Source organism: Acyrthosiphon pisum, chromosome A2 (genome assembly GCF_005508785.2).
Source record: "Acyrthosiphon pisum isolate AL4f chromosome A2, pea_aphid_22Mar2018_4r6ur, whole genome shotgun sequence".
Lineage (NCBI taxonomy): Eukaryota > Metazoa > Arthropoda > Insecta > Hemiptera > Aphididae > Acyrthosiphon > Acyrthosiphon pisum.
Window position 1 is genome coordinate 80,347,583 of NC_042495.1, and position 15,350 is coordinate 80,362,932.

General features: G+C 29.9%; 1 protein-coding gene across 3 annotated transcripts; it reads left to right on the forward strand.

Moving 5' to 3' along the window:
- The first annotated feature begins 1,291 nt into the window (after positions 1-1,291).
- On the forward strand, positions 1,292-14,693 carry LOC100163021 (protein NDNF). 3 transcript variants are annotated; one of them, XM_001952721.5, is made up of 9 exons: positions 1,292-1,476; positions 5,337-5,506; positions 10,998-11,131; positions 11,257-11,515; positions 11,596-11,749; positions 12,628-12,849; positions 12,924-13,160; positions 13,292-13,587; positions 13,662-14,693. In XM_001952721.5, exons 2-9 carry the CDS (start codon positions 5,340-5,342, stop codon positions 13,798-13,800), a joined length of 1,608 nt encoding a protein of 535 aa, XP_001952756.2. In that variant the 5' UTR covers positions 1,292-1,476; positions 5,337-5,339; the 3' UTR covers positions 13,801-14,693. The 3 variants fall into 3 exon arrangements, with proteins under 3 accessions (XP_001952756.2, XP_003244750.1, XP_008183410.1); XM_003244702.4 differs by lacking the exon at positions 1,292-1,476 and adding an exon at positions 2,737-3,081; XM_008185188.3 differs by lacking the exon at positions 1,292-1,476 and adding an exon at positions 4,542-5,219.
- The last annotated feature ends 657 nt before the right edge of the window (positions 14,694-15,350 follow it).

Consider the following 15,350-nt stretch of genomic DNA (forward strand, 5'->3'; position numbering starts at 1 on the left):
ATTTAACTCTTAAACTTATATAGTTCATAAAAACACAAATGTTAAAAATAAAATACAATTGTATAATGATCATAATTTTATTTACAATTTTTAAACTGTAACTTTTATTGCTACAAGATATAAGCAATTTTTTGACGGTTTGGAAATATTTTTTTTCTAGAAAAAAGAGATCATCTTCTTAATCAACTGAAACCCAAAATATTGAGTTTTCTTGTGTACCTTAAGATATACATCAGAAACTTAACAAAAACCATAAAAAACATGAAATTAAAATTATTTATTGTACATTACACTTTTTGATTTTAGAAACAAGAGATCATCATGTAAAGTGGTTTAAAGCCGATTAAAGCGGTTACAATTGTTATTCTATATTATGCCGGTCGTTTTAATTAAATTGTATTTATTAGGTAAATTGAATTTCAAATTGAATTGTTTTAACTTACTGAATTTAGTGCAGTAGTGGACAGTCTCTTCATTTATTTATTTAAAAAAGAAATTTCAAATCTAAATCAAATGGTTTTAAAAATAGACTGCTCGTTTTAAGGATTTTTTCCATAATATGCGATTTTATTGCTGCCGTTTTCATTAATGAATAGATTACTATAAAAATAAAATAATTAATTTTCCTATTATTAAAATATGTATAGGCAGGTGCTTATACAGGGGGGGTTGTGTACGCGCCTGTATATATGTAAGACAGATAAATTGTATATACTATATATAATGTATATGTAAGACAGATAAATTGTATATACTATATATAAATATGCCTATTTTATACTATGTTTAAAGATAAGTATTTTGTAGAAGTATATTACTATTTTAGTTCATTTGATTGTTTAGTAGGTATAATACTGTACTATATAATTGTTGTGTTTTAACATTTTTTATTTCAAATACCTATATTTTATTGCGTGCAGAAAATGTTGTACGGCTGTAGTTCATAATATTTATTTGTTATGAGGTTAATGATATCGCCAAATGATATTAGGTAGATGCTGTACCGATATACATTGTGTTTTGTGTACAACGTACATTAAACACTTACAACTATGGACATTATATACGGATATACGCTGAGTTGTTAAAATATTATCGATACGAAATGCGTCGTTGATTAGGTTAGGTCGATTTTTTCAATTACACTTACATGAGCATATTATTATATTTACAAAACAATATGCGCCATTATTATTTTGTCAATATTTGAAATCAATATGGGCCATACTATATTATAATATTATATATTATAGCGAACCAGTTTGTGCAAATTTTGTGGACCGGATTTGGCACGGCGGTAGTGGTGGTGTGACCGGCCGGCCGTTATTGCCAGTACATATTGCCTATGTATAGGTCCTACACTAACACGAGTATTTTCTTCTGTCGAAATGCATCAACGAAAGCGATTATACAGATTTAGTATCGGACAACGATCACTACCGTGCGGGTTATGGCTGAGTTGCGGCAACGAGAATAGTGAGTAATAGTATACTTATATAGAATAGATGTATTAATGTGTTATATACGAAAACGGCGAAACAATATTCTATGGTTGTGGAGGGTCCGTGCCCGGTAAAAAAAACTGTGTCAACGCGCGCCGACAACCGCGATATTTATAAAAATTTATCTTATAGAAGTGTATGACATATTTTATGATATTTTCGTGCGAAATAGTTCCGGATCAAAGGTCGTGGTCTGTTAATATTATTATAAGCTAGTATGGGCAATACAAATTTAATAATATGCAACGCGAGAACTCCACGTTATACCGCGTTTATTATCAACCTAGATAGGTACCTACTACCTATACAACCCGATAGAACAACAACAATATTCGTTTCAGTGCAAGCGTGCAACTACGCGTCAGCTGCTACAGTGCCGCGGTGTATGATCCGAATTGATTTCGTGGTTTCTCGCCTCTCTGTCACCGTATACCTAGGTACATATTTTGGATTAGGGCAAACTTTCAGTCGGCGCGTTAGTAAAAAATCTTAAGCTGTTAGACTCGCGGGTGCGTGTATTGTGTATAATATATACCTATGGTGTGACGGTCGCGTTGATGACGGTGGCGATGCCTATCGCGATGGTGAGGGCAGAAGGGGTATAACACGAGAATTAAACTCTGCACAGAGAGACAGAGACAGAGACGGAGACAGAGACAGAGAGTGGCGAAGAGAGATGAATTCCCATGCAGCTCAGGCGCCACACACGTTACTCATTGCGGATTCTGCACCAATATCGTGAGTTCTAAAGAAAAAAAATCGTATATACATTATTATTATTATTATGCGTGCGTGCGTGTGATTTGTGAACGTGTGTGTGTGTGTGTGTGTGTGTGTGTGCGTGTGTGCATGTGCATGTCTAACAACAAAAGGCCGGTAAAGCACTCGGTCCGCATTCCGCGTGCACAAGTCGAAGAGACAAATTGAATTATCATATACGCACTGCATTTGTAGCCTCCAGGGGTCAAGGAATATTTACCCTGACACTAAAGAATAGCGCGCTGTTTTTCCTTTCACGATAATACAGTAATAATAATAATAATAATAATAGTAATAGTAATAGTAATAGCAATGGAAAAAAAATGGCAACGATGAAAAAATAATAGGAAAAAGAAATGAGAAGGAATAATAATAATAATAATAAAGGTATGAGAAAAAAATAAAGCAACATGGCGCATGCGTGATAGGCGGTTTGGGGGGTGGGCATATGGTGGATTGTCTCTAAACAGGAGTAGAGGAGAGCATATGCGACAGTCCAGACTCCAGTTTGGATTTTATAAGGGCTCGGTTCCGTCGCAACACCGCCGGTAGCTGCTGCTTGAACGCCGTCGTAAACGTGTTGTTATTTATCCATCGTCCGACTATATTAATATTATTATCAATTATTCGTGTTTCATCTTTGCAATCGTGTCGTCCATGTTTATTATAATATTTGAATAGATCATATTTTTTAATAAAAACTGTGCATTCTACGAAATCATCTATAATCGGACATAATAATAATATAGTTAGAGAACCGTTTCGAATCGATAACATTAATGGTGACTGTTTCCTACGGCATCGAATTTAACTAAACCAAGTAAGTACACCGCAATTAAATAATAATTGTTGTAGCTATATTATTTTTTTTACATAATATAGTAATAATATATCATATGACATACCATATAATATTATTATTATCCACTCTCGTCGACCACAGATTTTTTTTCTCACACATTTAGCTAACACTCGTTACACATTAACCGCGACCCGAGTGTACGTCACCCCATCGAGTCATCGTTGTCCGTGCGGTTCAGGCAAAGTTCCAAAATATTTGGCGACGAATTCCGCGAGGGGATGCGAAGACAAATTTAGACTAAAATACACGTGTGTTTTCTTATCTAGCAGTCCTCCAGTCTCATCATTGCATCACGCGTGCCCTATTCGACGCATTGTTTTTCGTATTTTTTTTTTTTCGTTTTCGTTTTATTTTTTTCCAATACCGTACACTAAAAATAGATATGAGCTGCTGTTCAGTGACATGAGTTGTAGTTGTAATTGGCTCCGCGTTACCACGATTTACAAATGTTCATATTATAATAATGGGTATAAGGTATAATATTATTATGAAGTTAGACGACCGTCCTCGGTTCACAGGGGACCCGCATTTAATTTGTGTAAGTTGTCGTCCACTGAAAAGGGCCTAGTGCATACTACGACCAAAGCGTGATTTATCGAGTTTCGCCATAATGATAACGTAAATTTCAGTACCTACCTATGTAGCTATGTATAGTATACAGTTGCAACAATAGCCACTTTCCAAGAGACCAAACGATATACTTTATAATATAATAGGATTTTGGTGCGATAGCTCAAAAATGCTGTATTGCAGTATGTATTGTATTATTCAACCAACATATATGTAACATAATAAAATATATACCTATAATATATCCTTCTAAAAAGGTGAATCAAAACAACCCTCTTTCGACCATTGTTATGTGGACTCTGTAGTGAAATATTTTTTTTTTCAATTCGTCTGCAGTTTAAACCCCCATCTTATAATAAATTCTTTTAGATATTTCATTCGATCAGTATATAATACTTATAGGTTGTTTACTAACCTGAATTCCCGTCTTATACTATGGTTGTACCTATCAGGCATATATCTATTGATACATTGTTTACAACTATAAACGTTTTTATAATAACTTCGTATGTACATTTATTACAATCAACCAACTCTGGTTAAAGTGACACAAACAAATTGGTTGAATAATATTATATTATGTTACATATTATTATTATTATAAACGATATTAAAATAATAATTTGTAGCCAATAGCATAATTATGATGAGTACCTGCATAGATTAAAAAAAAACCGGAGACTTACACCTATAGGCGTTATTATTATTGCTCTTTTTAATGTTAGTAAAAAATTGACTTGCCCCAGTACATAAATCTAACATTAAAAAGTGAGAAATTAACGTGGTTCTTGTATCGTTCAGAATAAGAATTTTGTGTTTTTGTCGCTTGGTACCCATTAATTTATTTCACAATAGAATAAAAAAATATCACTATCCTTGGGACATAAAAAAATTCATATATTATCTACATAATATACGCAAACGTTATAATCAAAATGATGCGAATTCGGCAATATTCACCCATGAGAAGGGTTTCATGCTGCGATTTTATCGTGTGTTTACTGATTTTGTCAGAACTGCTGAATATTACATCACGAAAAAATCTACCTAAAAAAAATAAACGGGAACTAAATCTCCTGGTGTAGCCTAACACGTGTGTGTGTATTTGTTTGTATATGTGTATTTATTTGTTTGTATGTAAGTGTGTATGCCATTATTGACAAGTATACTTTTTTTTCGAAACAGTGGCTTCCCTTTCTAACTTCCAGGTTCTGTTTTTTCCAATACTGTTTTTTCTTTATGATTATTTTTTTTTTTTATGTTTTTTATGTAAATAAACTTGTTCGTGTCGTCTTTGTCTGTTTTTTCTTTCATTTTACGTGTTCTCTTCGTGTAAAATTAGCGACCAGTTGAAATTCGAACCCGTAATATCTAGATGTCCCGTCCACCGCTCGTTTTGCTCCTCGCCTATGGAAAAGTACACGATATCCCACGAGAGGTGCATTGTTCTTCTTTCGTAAAAAGAAACCTCTGCACTCCCACTACACATAATCCGCTAAGAGGGATGACTAACTATTGAAAAAGAGGTAAAAAAAAATATCAATGTTAATATGAAAAGCTGTTCGTCGTTTTTGTTACATTTTAATAAACACGTGTATTTTGATTCTTTTTTTTTTTAATGCTTGCTTTTCTGTGATATTTAGGCGATGCTAGTGCGGTTATGGTTGGCGGTATTAATGACCGAGTTGTTGACGGTGGTCGCCTTCAAACCGCTGGAGGCTAATTTAACACGCGATGGACACTCATTGAAACAAATGAATGTTGTACCTCCCGATTCTGATTACATTGTCCCAGTAACCAAATCTCGAACAAAGTAAGTGTTTTCGTTTATTTATTATTTATTTTTCACCATATTTGCATAAAATACCCACATTTACAATCATATAATATAATAGCAGGTAAATAGTGTTTTAATATATTCATATTTAATTCGCTTAAATTTAATCGTAAAACTGTATGATATGTATAATACGTGTAATAGTTTATTACATATTGTAATGTGATTAAATTATCACCATAGAATAATAATTAGCATAAAATATGTTCACAAATAATTCCGATTTCATGAGCGAATATTATTATTATTATAGATACATGATAATTATTATTAAGTTTGATGATTATATTATTATGTTTAATATCTATAGTTTATTATTATAAATTTGTATGACATGAGTTAATTCAATAATTTTTACAATTTTACTTTTATTGATTTATCAGCAGTCTAGACATTTATCAATGTTTATATGAATGAAATAAATTATTTATAATAAAACGCATAAATAATTAAATAGGAGTACATTTTATACTTTAAAAGGCTTAATTAATAGTTAAGATCAATGATCAAATCATAAAGATTAAAATATCAAAGAATGAAACATGAAAAAAAAGTTCTATTTGTATATCAGGGTCTTTCACCCTTACCACGTTTGTATTAACTTTCTGTTAGTGCATTTATTTTCTCATTTATACCTATGCTTGATGTAATATTCATTTTAAAAATAATTATTATTAAAGAATAATCATTATTATAGATATCTTTGGCTTTCCAATTAATATTTCAATATAATGGCGTACAATATAATATTTTTTTTTGCATAAACTAAATAAGAGAGAATTTGATTAAAAAAACAATATTTTAAATTTTAATATAATTTTCGTTTTGATGTATAACTTATGTAAAAGCCTTACAAAATAAATATAAAATCCATTTTCATTTTATTTTGTTATTTTTTAATCACACTATACTATTTTAATAGTTACTTTTTATATCTACTTATATTCCACATTCCGCTTCAATTATGACCAATATTCTATATACCTTATACACGCATATCGACATAGTACATACGATTGTGTTTTTAAAACTTTTTTCTTTCTTCTTCTGAGACAAGTCCTTCAAAATAATCTTATATTTGTAACTTAAAATCAAATCTAAATTTATGCAAAATCTATCAGTTATTTTATTTAACTTTTATTGTTTTTCGAATATTTCCATGCATATAATTGAAATAACAATTCGCACATAAAAAGTGTGTATGAAAGTAATTTATTGGCATAATAAATAGTCAGAATACAAGTAGATGAATATGCAAGTATAATTTCTATATATTATATATGTGTGTGTTGTACATGAGAAAATTTGTTTTTATAATTATATAGCATTAGAAAATATTTTTTTCACCTATAATTGTCTTCTTTTATGTTTATATTTTTGATTACTTACGCCAAGTCCTAAATAAATCCACTTGTTTTTTTCTCCGAAATGCGTGCACCAAATGTTAAAATAACTTTAATAACTGCAGTGGACACACGTATAGCTATTTAATAATAAGTATTAATCAATTATCGATGTGAAAAAAAAAATGTAAAAACGTTACAGCAAAATCACGAAAGACCTCATAAACATAGAATATATAAATAATAAATATATAGGTATATTAAAAATGTATAATAGGTTGAATTACGGGTACACCATAATATGCATAAATAGTTCAGTGAATTGTTTTCATCTATAAATTATTGTTGGTGTTGAGAGGGTGAGGCTATTCAGAAACGTGGATATAATAACACGTGTGGTTACGCCAACGAGATCGGTTTATCGTTTTATTTAGTTAGTTAAAATTGTGCAACATTCACGTATAATACCTAACTGGACTATCCAGATTTTATCTCGTAAATTAATTATGTTCAAACAAAAACGGTTATTTTTACATATTATTATATATTTGTTAGCTTATTACCACCACCTAGTGTACAGTTATTAGTTAAATATACGTAATTTATTAAATCAAGAATATTATGTAAGATGGTTTTATATATAGATCATTTGACCAAAATGTATTATCACCTAATCATTTCAAGTGTCTAGATCGTATAATTTCGCATACAATTTTAACCCGCATATTTCCGATTAGAAAATGTTTAAAATATACATAACAAATTTAACATAAGTAGGTAATAATATATTGGTACAGTAAGTTATAAATTATTTTATATAACTACAACACAGGGTGTTACCACTGGGTATCTTCCCTAATCTTATTATTCACATCACTCTTACTTCACCTATCAAACCTACTTATTATACTAAGAAATGTATAGATTGTAGATCACTTCAAATAAATAAAAAAAAAAAAAAAAAACTACATATTATTATTATTGTGATAGACAAAGTCAAACGCTTTGACTATTTTCAACTACCTATAACTATGGTAATCAACGATTATTTATAATCATTTTGTTTTTTTGTTATTTCACTTTATTCAGTTTTTTTTAAAACTAGGCAAAATGAAACTAAATCTGCTTGATATGATTTATAGTTGTTAAAATAACTGAATGGGGATGTATAGTATTTACTTCAATAATATTATGTAGCCATGTAGGTACTTATCTAATTGCAGGCAAACTATTTATTTCAAATGTAAGACAATTTTACAGAAAATTGATTTTAGCTAGTGATGCGTTAAATATTAGAGAATAGTTATCAGTTGTTTATTAAAATCTCAAATATCACACGTACCTATCAAGAATAAAATAATAATTTTATTTCAATAACATTTTAAGTTAACATTAATTAATATTATATCGTTGAAGTATATATTAAATATAAATACGTACCTAATACAATTATTACGATGTGAATATTTTTTTAATGTTTTAACAATGTGCATTTGTCTTATAGGTAAGTAATTGTATATTTCTAAAAAGTTTAATATTATTGTATATGAATCACAATGAAAGTATTTTTAAGTATAAAATTCATAAAAAAAACTATAACCTTGAAAATCATGGTCTACAACTATATAGGTAGCTGGCCGCCATAAATAATTTAATTTCTTGTCAAGTGCATTTTTTACTATTTAAAAAAAATCGCCCCTTAGACATACTATAATTTTATTATTGCAATAAATAATATAGCATTTTCGACCAAAATTGTTCACATGTTACAGTTAATAACAGTATAGACGATAATATAGCCAAGTCGATCAGTTTATGGGTATGCTGTTCCTTGCTGGGATTTTTGCAGTCGATACGGCCAGATGTTGATTTCTAAACAATTATAATTATTCCACAATTAAAATATTTAAAAACATTCTAAACGTAATAACGTCAACTTAAACTTTTTAAAATAAAATAAATTTGATTTGTTAATAATGATTGAATTTAAGTTTAAAAATCAGAAAACGCACCTAGATACTTTGCATCTGCAGTACCTATTATTGTATTATATTCAGCTATAAGTAGAATTTCTTAACATTAATATAGTTATTGTCAATATAGTGAAATTAACAGTAAGATATACCATAGTATTATCCTATTTTGAAATACACAGTTAAACGGCAATCTGTGTTTAAGTGAATTTTTCTCTCCTTAAATAAATTAATTTTAGGTTCTATATTTCAATTATGTGCATGGTTTAAAAGTTAAAATATGTTATATTTTGAAATGTAGGTATACCTAGACTATAATTCTTACGTATAATTATTTAGGAAAAAAAATATATAATCACCATTATTAAAGACTGCTTTAAACGTTTATCGATAAAATATAACCAAAACTGTTTGAAGAGTTTAACTGAAAATACAATTACCATTGGAACCCGGACGTCAATGTCCTCAACAATGGTTTCTTTTAATAAATCTTAATAATATAATATATTTTGAAGAGTTTCTGTTTTTTTTTTCAATACGAAAAACACGAACACGTGAGAGTCAAAAGTCTTTTCCTACGTATAATAGAAACAAATATTATACCTCATAATACTGCATGCTAACAACTGTATAATTCATCTTTATTTTTATTTAGAATTATAACCGAATAATATAATATCTGTGGTCTACGTAGTAGTGATGATGGCCCAGTGAGGCGAATTATTCGTAGGTATATATACTACCGGCACCTCAACCGGTTAAGCGCAATTTGCATTGATCAGAAATTTCGCACAGGTGGTGCATTGATAACACGAACCGGATACCACATGCGTAATAACAATAATATGACGTCGTTTGAATATTTAAAAAAAAAAAAAAAAAAAAGAAAGAACTGCTATGCTATATAAGTATTCGGAGCCGTTGTAGTGCTCGCAAGTCGCAAAGACATACGGCATGACTATATATAAATATAATATACCTGCAGCAGCACTGTGCAGCGGTGTGTGACCTTTAACATCGACGTTTTCGATAACAACAATGCAATTATTATTATTATTGTATACTTCCTTGTGATTTCGTACTATAATGTCCATGTTATTCTATACGCGTGAATTTGGAGGAGGTAGTAGGTTAGCCAAAATTAGCCTTGGCCCAGATAAAAAAAAATTTAAAAAAAAACCATAGTCTAGACACTCAGAATTCCGTATCCGAGTGGAATCTAAATGCTTATAATGCGTTTGCGCATAATAATGTATACCTACGTTGCATATAATATGTGTATTATTGTACACGCACTTGACGAGCGGACATTATAATTAGAAAGACATTTGTCAGGACAATTTTTCGCAACCTCTCCACTGCACTCTCACGCTTTCACCTTCTCCAACTTATTTTTCTCTTTTGCGGGTTTTTGTTACTCAGGTACACATCATGCACTTACAGTATACAGCGCGTAATACAAAATGTGTCCCTTGTCCCTTTCTTTTCCCTTTCTATGTCCGTGGTATTGGCCCTACAAACGACAGTAAACTCTATGTCTGTATAGCTATCTATATGTTTGTATAGAATATGTCTCGTTAATTGTTCGACACGACTATATATACCTGCAGTCCTGCACGTACCATAAGTTTATTAAGTACCATAAGTATATTATATTAGAGTAAATTGACGGATATAAAAATTCTATTGTTTTCGCACATTTTTATATAGAGACGAATGTTATTACTGTATTTTTTTTAATGTAAATTTCCATAATTATTGTAAATTAAAATAACAATTGCATAAAAAAAAATTTAAATCAGTCACAAACGGTATTCATAGATACTAGGTGGCTGGTGAAATTTAAAATTACATTTTTATTTTTGTCAAGATTTATCGAGTATAATAAGACACACGTGTTGTGATCCAAATAGCCTATTTAAATGCAATTATACCGTATGTCATGTCTGCTTAGATACTTCTTAGTCTTACTTCAGAACAATACGCGTTTATTTACAAACGATCCCCTACCGGAATTCCAGGTCGTCGCCAACGATCGTCAATTACGATCGTATTATAATAGCCGACAACCCTTTGATGTTACGGGTGGTCTTTCGCTATAATACAGTTGTTAAGTAGAATTTTAAATAAAGGTGTGTGTATTTTTAATAGGTTCCTCATTTTGATACACCAAGACTCCGACCGGAATCTGTCCGTGACCGTCACGCCGTCGTGCAACTCCATTCTCAACTGGGACTTGAAGTTTATACCTCTAACAAAATATAACCAAACAGTCATCATATCAAGTAAGTTTCAATCGAGTGGAACTATTCTGCGCTTAATTATTAATCAAGTGATTTCATATGGGCCATGTCTATTATTATCTATATTATATATTGCCTAAACATATTATTTTCGTACACTATAATAGGGAACAATAATAAGTCAAGTGATATTGGAAGGTTACTCATAGAATACACGGGTGTATCCATACCCGCCACGTATCAACATGGCAAAGCGAAAAGAGGCCTTTACGTGATATCAGCCCAGACGGCAACAGATGAAGATTCAAAGGTTATGTTTTACGTAGGACTCAATCAAAATTCACCAAAAAATCAATTTGGCTTCCGTTCAAATGGAATAAAAATCAAAAAAGGCGGTCAAAAAATTTATTTAAGATGGAATCTAAGGTAGTTTTAAGTGATGAATTTACGTCTCACATATATTATAAAACTGTCTAACACTAATATATTATATTATAAATATTAAGCCATATAGATCATCATTTAATGAAGTACAGTCTTGTGATCAGCTCGTCAAAAATATACTCGACGATCTGTGAAGCTGAAATGCGTTTGGAAGAAAAACTAACAACAAATTTGACGTATACTGAGGATGATTTACAGCCTGAAGACAGATTAGAGGTACCTACATTAACACATCTTAATTATCTTTTGAAATAAGACGCTTACCCATATTATTGACATATATAAAAGTTATAACAAACATTATAATATATTGTACAACAAAAGTCCATGACACTATAATGTAATTTTATATTCCATACACATACGATACTAATGGAAATCCATTTTAAAGTTATTTTATTATTTAGAATAATAAACGCTCTAATAGACTTATAATACAGTTGAAAATTAAATATTTATAGGTATATAATATATTATATTATTATCTACATAATAGTTGATATTAAATTTGATAAATATTATAATATATAATGTTAGCTTGTAATATTGTTCAATTTTGGGCAATATTAAGTTAATTACTTATAATACTACACTCCGAAAAAAATGGATTAGATTTTTTTTTGTTTGATAACTAGTTTAATAATTAATAATAATAACTATATATAGTAAAAACTTTTTACAGTTAATTTGAAAAATAATTAACACGTTCAACAATTTAGGTAGTCATATAGATAGGTAGTCAAGTTATACATTATCATGTATAACTTGAGTAATTTCGTACTATATAGGCCCATGGATAAACTATGTACATATCTATAATAATTATAGACAGATACATATTGTACTATCAGTATTAGGTTTAAATGTTATTGTATTAATTATTATGTACCTTGTTTACGACTGTTAATATTGATCTACATTTTAATATTGAAATAAAAAAAAACGTTGACTTAAGTGCTTAAGTTACTCTAATAAATTTTGTTCACCCACTCGCTTTTCTACCTATTCTCCAATATCCGTGGAACATGAAATAATTATACATCAATCTTTTAACATACCTATACTTATATCATGAATACTTTGTTATAATTTAGATACATCATCTGGAACATAACACAAGCTATACCATGACTGATTTAATTTATGATGAGACGTACTATTTTACTGTATTTGTGTTCCATGAACTTCATATAGCTACACACCATGCCAACGCTACATATAAATTTCAGAAATCCAAACCCATTGGACTAAAAGATGCGAAGCCCAGAGTTATCAATCTGAGGGCTCAAAATGGAAAAGCATCCTTCAGGTACAAGGTTGGTGGGCTGTTTACTTGTTGTGGGAAACACGTTCTCTTTATTTGTGCAAATTATTACGGTTATTATTTTAGGTGGGAAATAAAAGGCAGTTGGAAAAAGATGTCCACCCTAACACATTATATTGGTACGTCATGCCATGCGATGGAGTGGTATACGTTGAAATCCGTTGTAGAAAAACGTTATTAATAAGCAAAAGAGTTTTTGGTTACGAGAAATTCATCATAAACAACACTAAGAGTGGAGAAAGATACGTGTTAAAAGTGGAATCCGTATCTGTAGATGAGACTCAACGCATCAGATCAATCGAGGTTGGTGTGTAAAATAAGATTCTTTAAAAAATTATAACAGTTAAATAGGCAATATCTAATTTATAATAATTATTATTAATTAGTATTATGTTATTAATACATTTTATAAAAACGATGTAATTTTTGTATAGGTAATGGCCACCGTACGACCAACGATGATTCCAATGCCAGATATGCCACGTGATTTAAGTGTCCAACAATATGTCGGACCAGATGATTGTAATTCAGTGAAGATCGGTTGGTTTTCCGCAAACTCGTTGACTGATTTAAAATACTGCGTGTACGTACAGGAGAATAGTAACAACTTGGAAAGTGTAGATTTTTCAGTCAAGCCAGATCAGTGCAAAGTTAGGTACGGCAAAAGCAGGAGAAGCGATGTTTCTAATAATTATCGAACGAAGACTCGATGTTACATTGGCGAAAAAGGGTACGTCGATTTCATTATATACTTTAATAATATTATAATGATCATTTAATATTAATTTTTTTTTTCGAGCGCAGGATAGTTTTAGTAGAAAAGATACTCAAACTTAAACCGTTAACAACCTATACCATTCAAGTGACAGTTACTAAACCAAGAGGAAGAACGCTATCATACGATTTACTAAAGTTGGACACATACTCGTGTGGGCTTAACTAAAAGACTAATTGTATCACTTTTGCTGGAAACCAACAAAAGCCATTCATCCATCATTATTGACAAAAATGTCGCCGATCGGTCGCATTCGTTTCGTCATCTTCTTCATCCTGTAAATTGTAATCCTTCATAGTATTATTATACGTTTAAATACTTTATATCGTAACTATATTGTAGATTTTATTATTGTTACTATTAATTTTTATTATCTATATTTATTGAAAATAAAATCGACTCCCAAGGATTTACTTGGTATTGTGGTACTGTGGCGTTAAAAAAAATAATAATAATCTAAAGCTAAAAGGAATGTGGAACGCCCCATCAAGAAAACATCTGGCGTATTCAGAACCACGACAGATAGTTTGTATACATACAGGAAAGTGATTAAACAGGTACAATTCGTTTAAAAAATACCGAAATAAAAATAAATTGAGTAGTTTAAGGGAGGTTATACATTTATATATATATACAAATATATATAGGTATATATTAAAACATATATCAATAAAACGTTGATGAGTTGGAAAAAAAACATTAACAATAGGTACCTTAGAGCATATTATTATTATTAGGTACTGTGCTGATAGGGTAATCATGTCAGAAAATATATGCTTAAAGAATTCGAGTCCATTAAATTTGGGGTACTGTTGCTATGTATAGGGAACATACTACGCACATTATATTAAGGGTTAGTGAACCCCGAAGCGAAGGGGGAGAATAACCTTCGGTTAATTTAATGAGTTCCAGATTTTTTTCCTGTTTTTCAAGGGTTGGTTATAATAACATCGACGGACTCACCTTTCAATGAAGCAGTTTAAAATATAGAATACATCTCATATGCATTGTACCTTTATTCTTTTGTTAACAATATATTAAACTGTATACATCTCAAATTATTTATAACTTGTTCTTTATTATGTAATATTACATTATGTTTGGCAGTTTAATTTTTTTTTCTGGTTAAATATATTCAATATTATCTAATAAATAATTTCTACTAGTTTATGATTGTTATTCATACCTTTTTATTAGTATAAAATATTATTGAAATACAAATTAGTTAGTATATTATTATTGAAAATTATTGTTTTATAAAACCAAATATTACAATACTTAATAGTTCTTATTATTGAACGTAATTAACTACATTTCTTTCATAGAATATTATTATATTCACATTTAACAAGTAGTCAAGTAGAGCTCGTATGACCATACATTCTTGAAAATAAACTTGAAAAGTCAAAATATGCTATTATTTTATATCGTTAAAATATGTATAAAATATTTTTCAAAAATAGCAAGCAAAAAGATCATGTTGATATTTTAAACACAAAGTTTAATAATATATTAGAGATATTTTATACTTGAAATGTTATTAATAAATATTTTCAATTATGTAAGTATTAAACAAAATAGTTCTATATACATTTGAATAAGATGATTTAGAAATTTTAGAGTTTAGACTATATAATTGAGGGTAAGGAAATACAGTTACCTCCGGGCTCCGATTTATTATTTACTACCTATGGTCAGTGTTCGGACTTATCTAGATA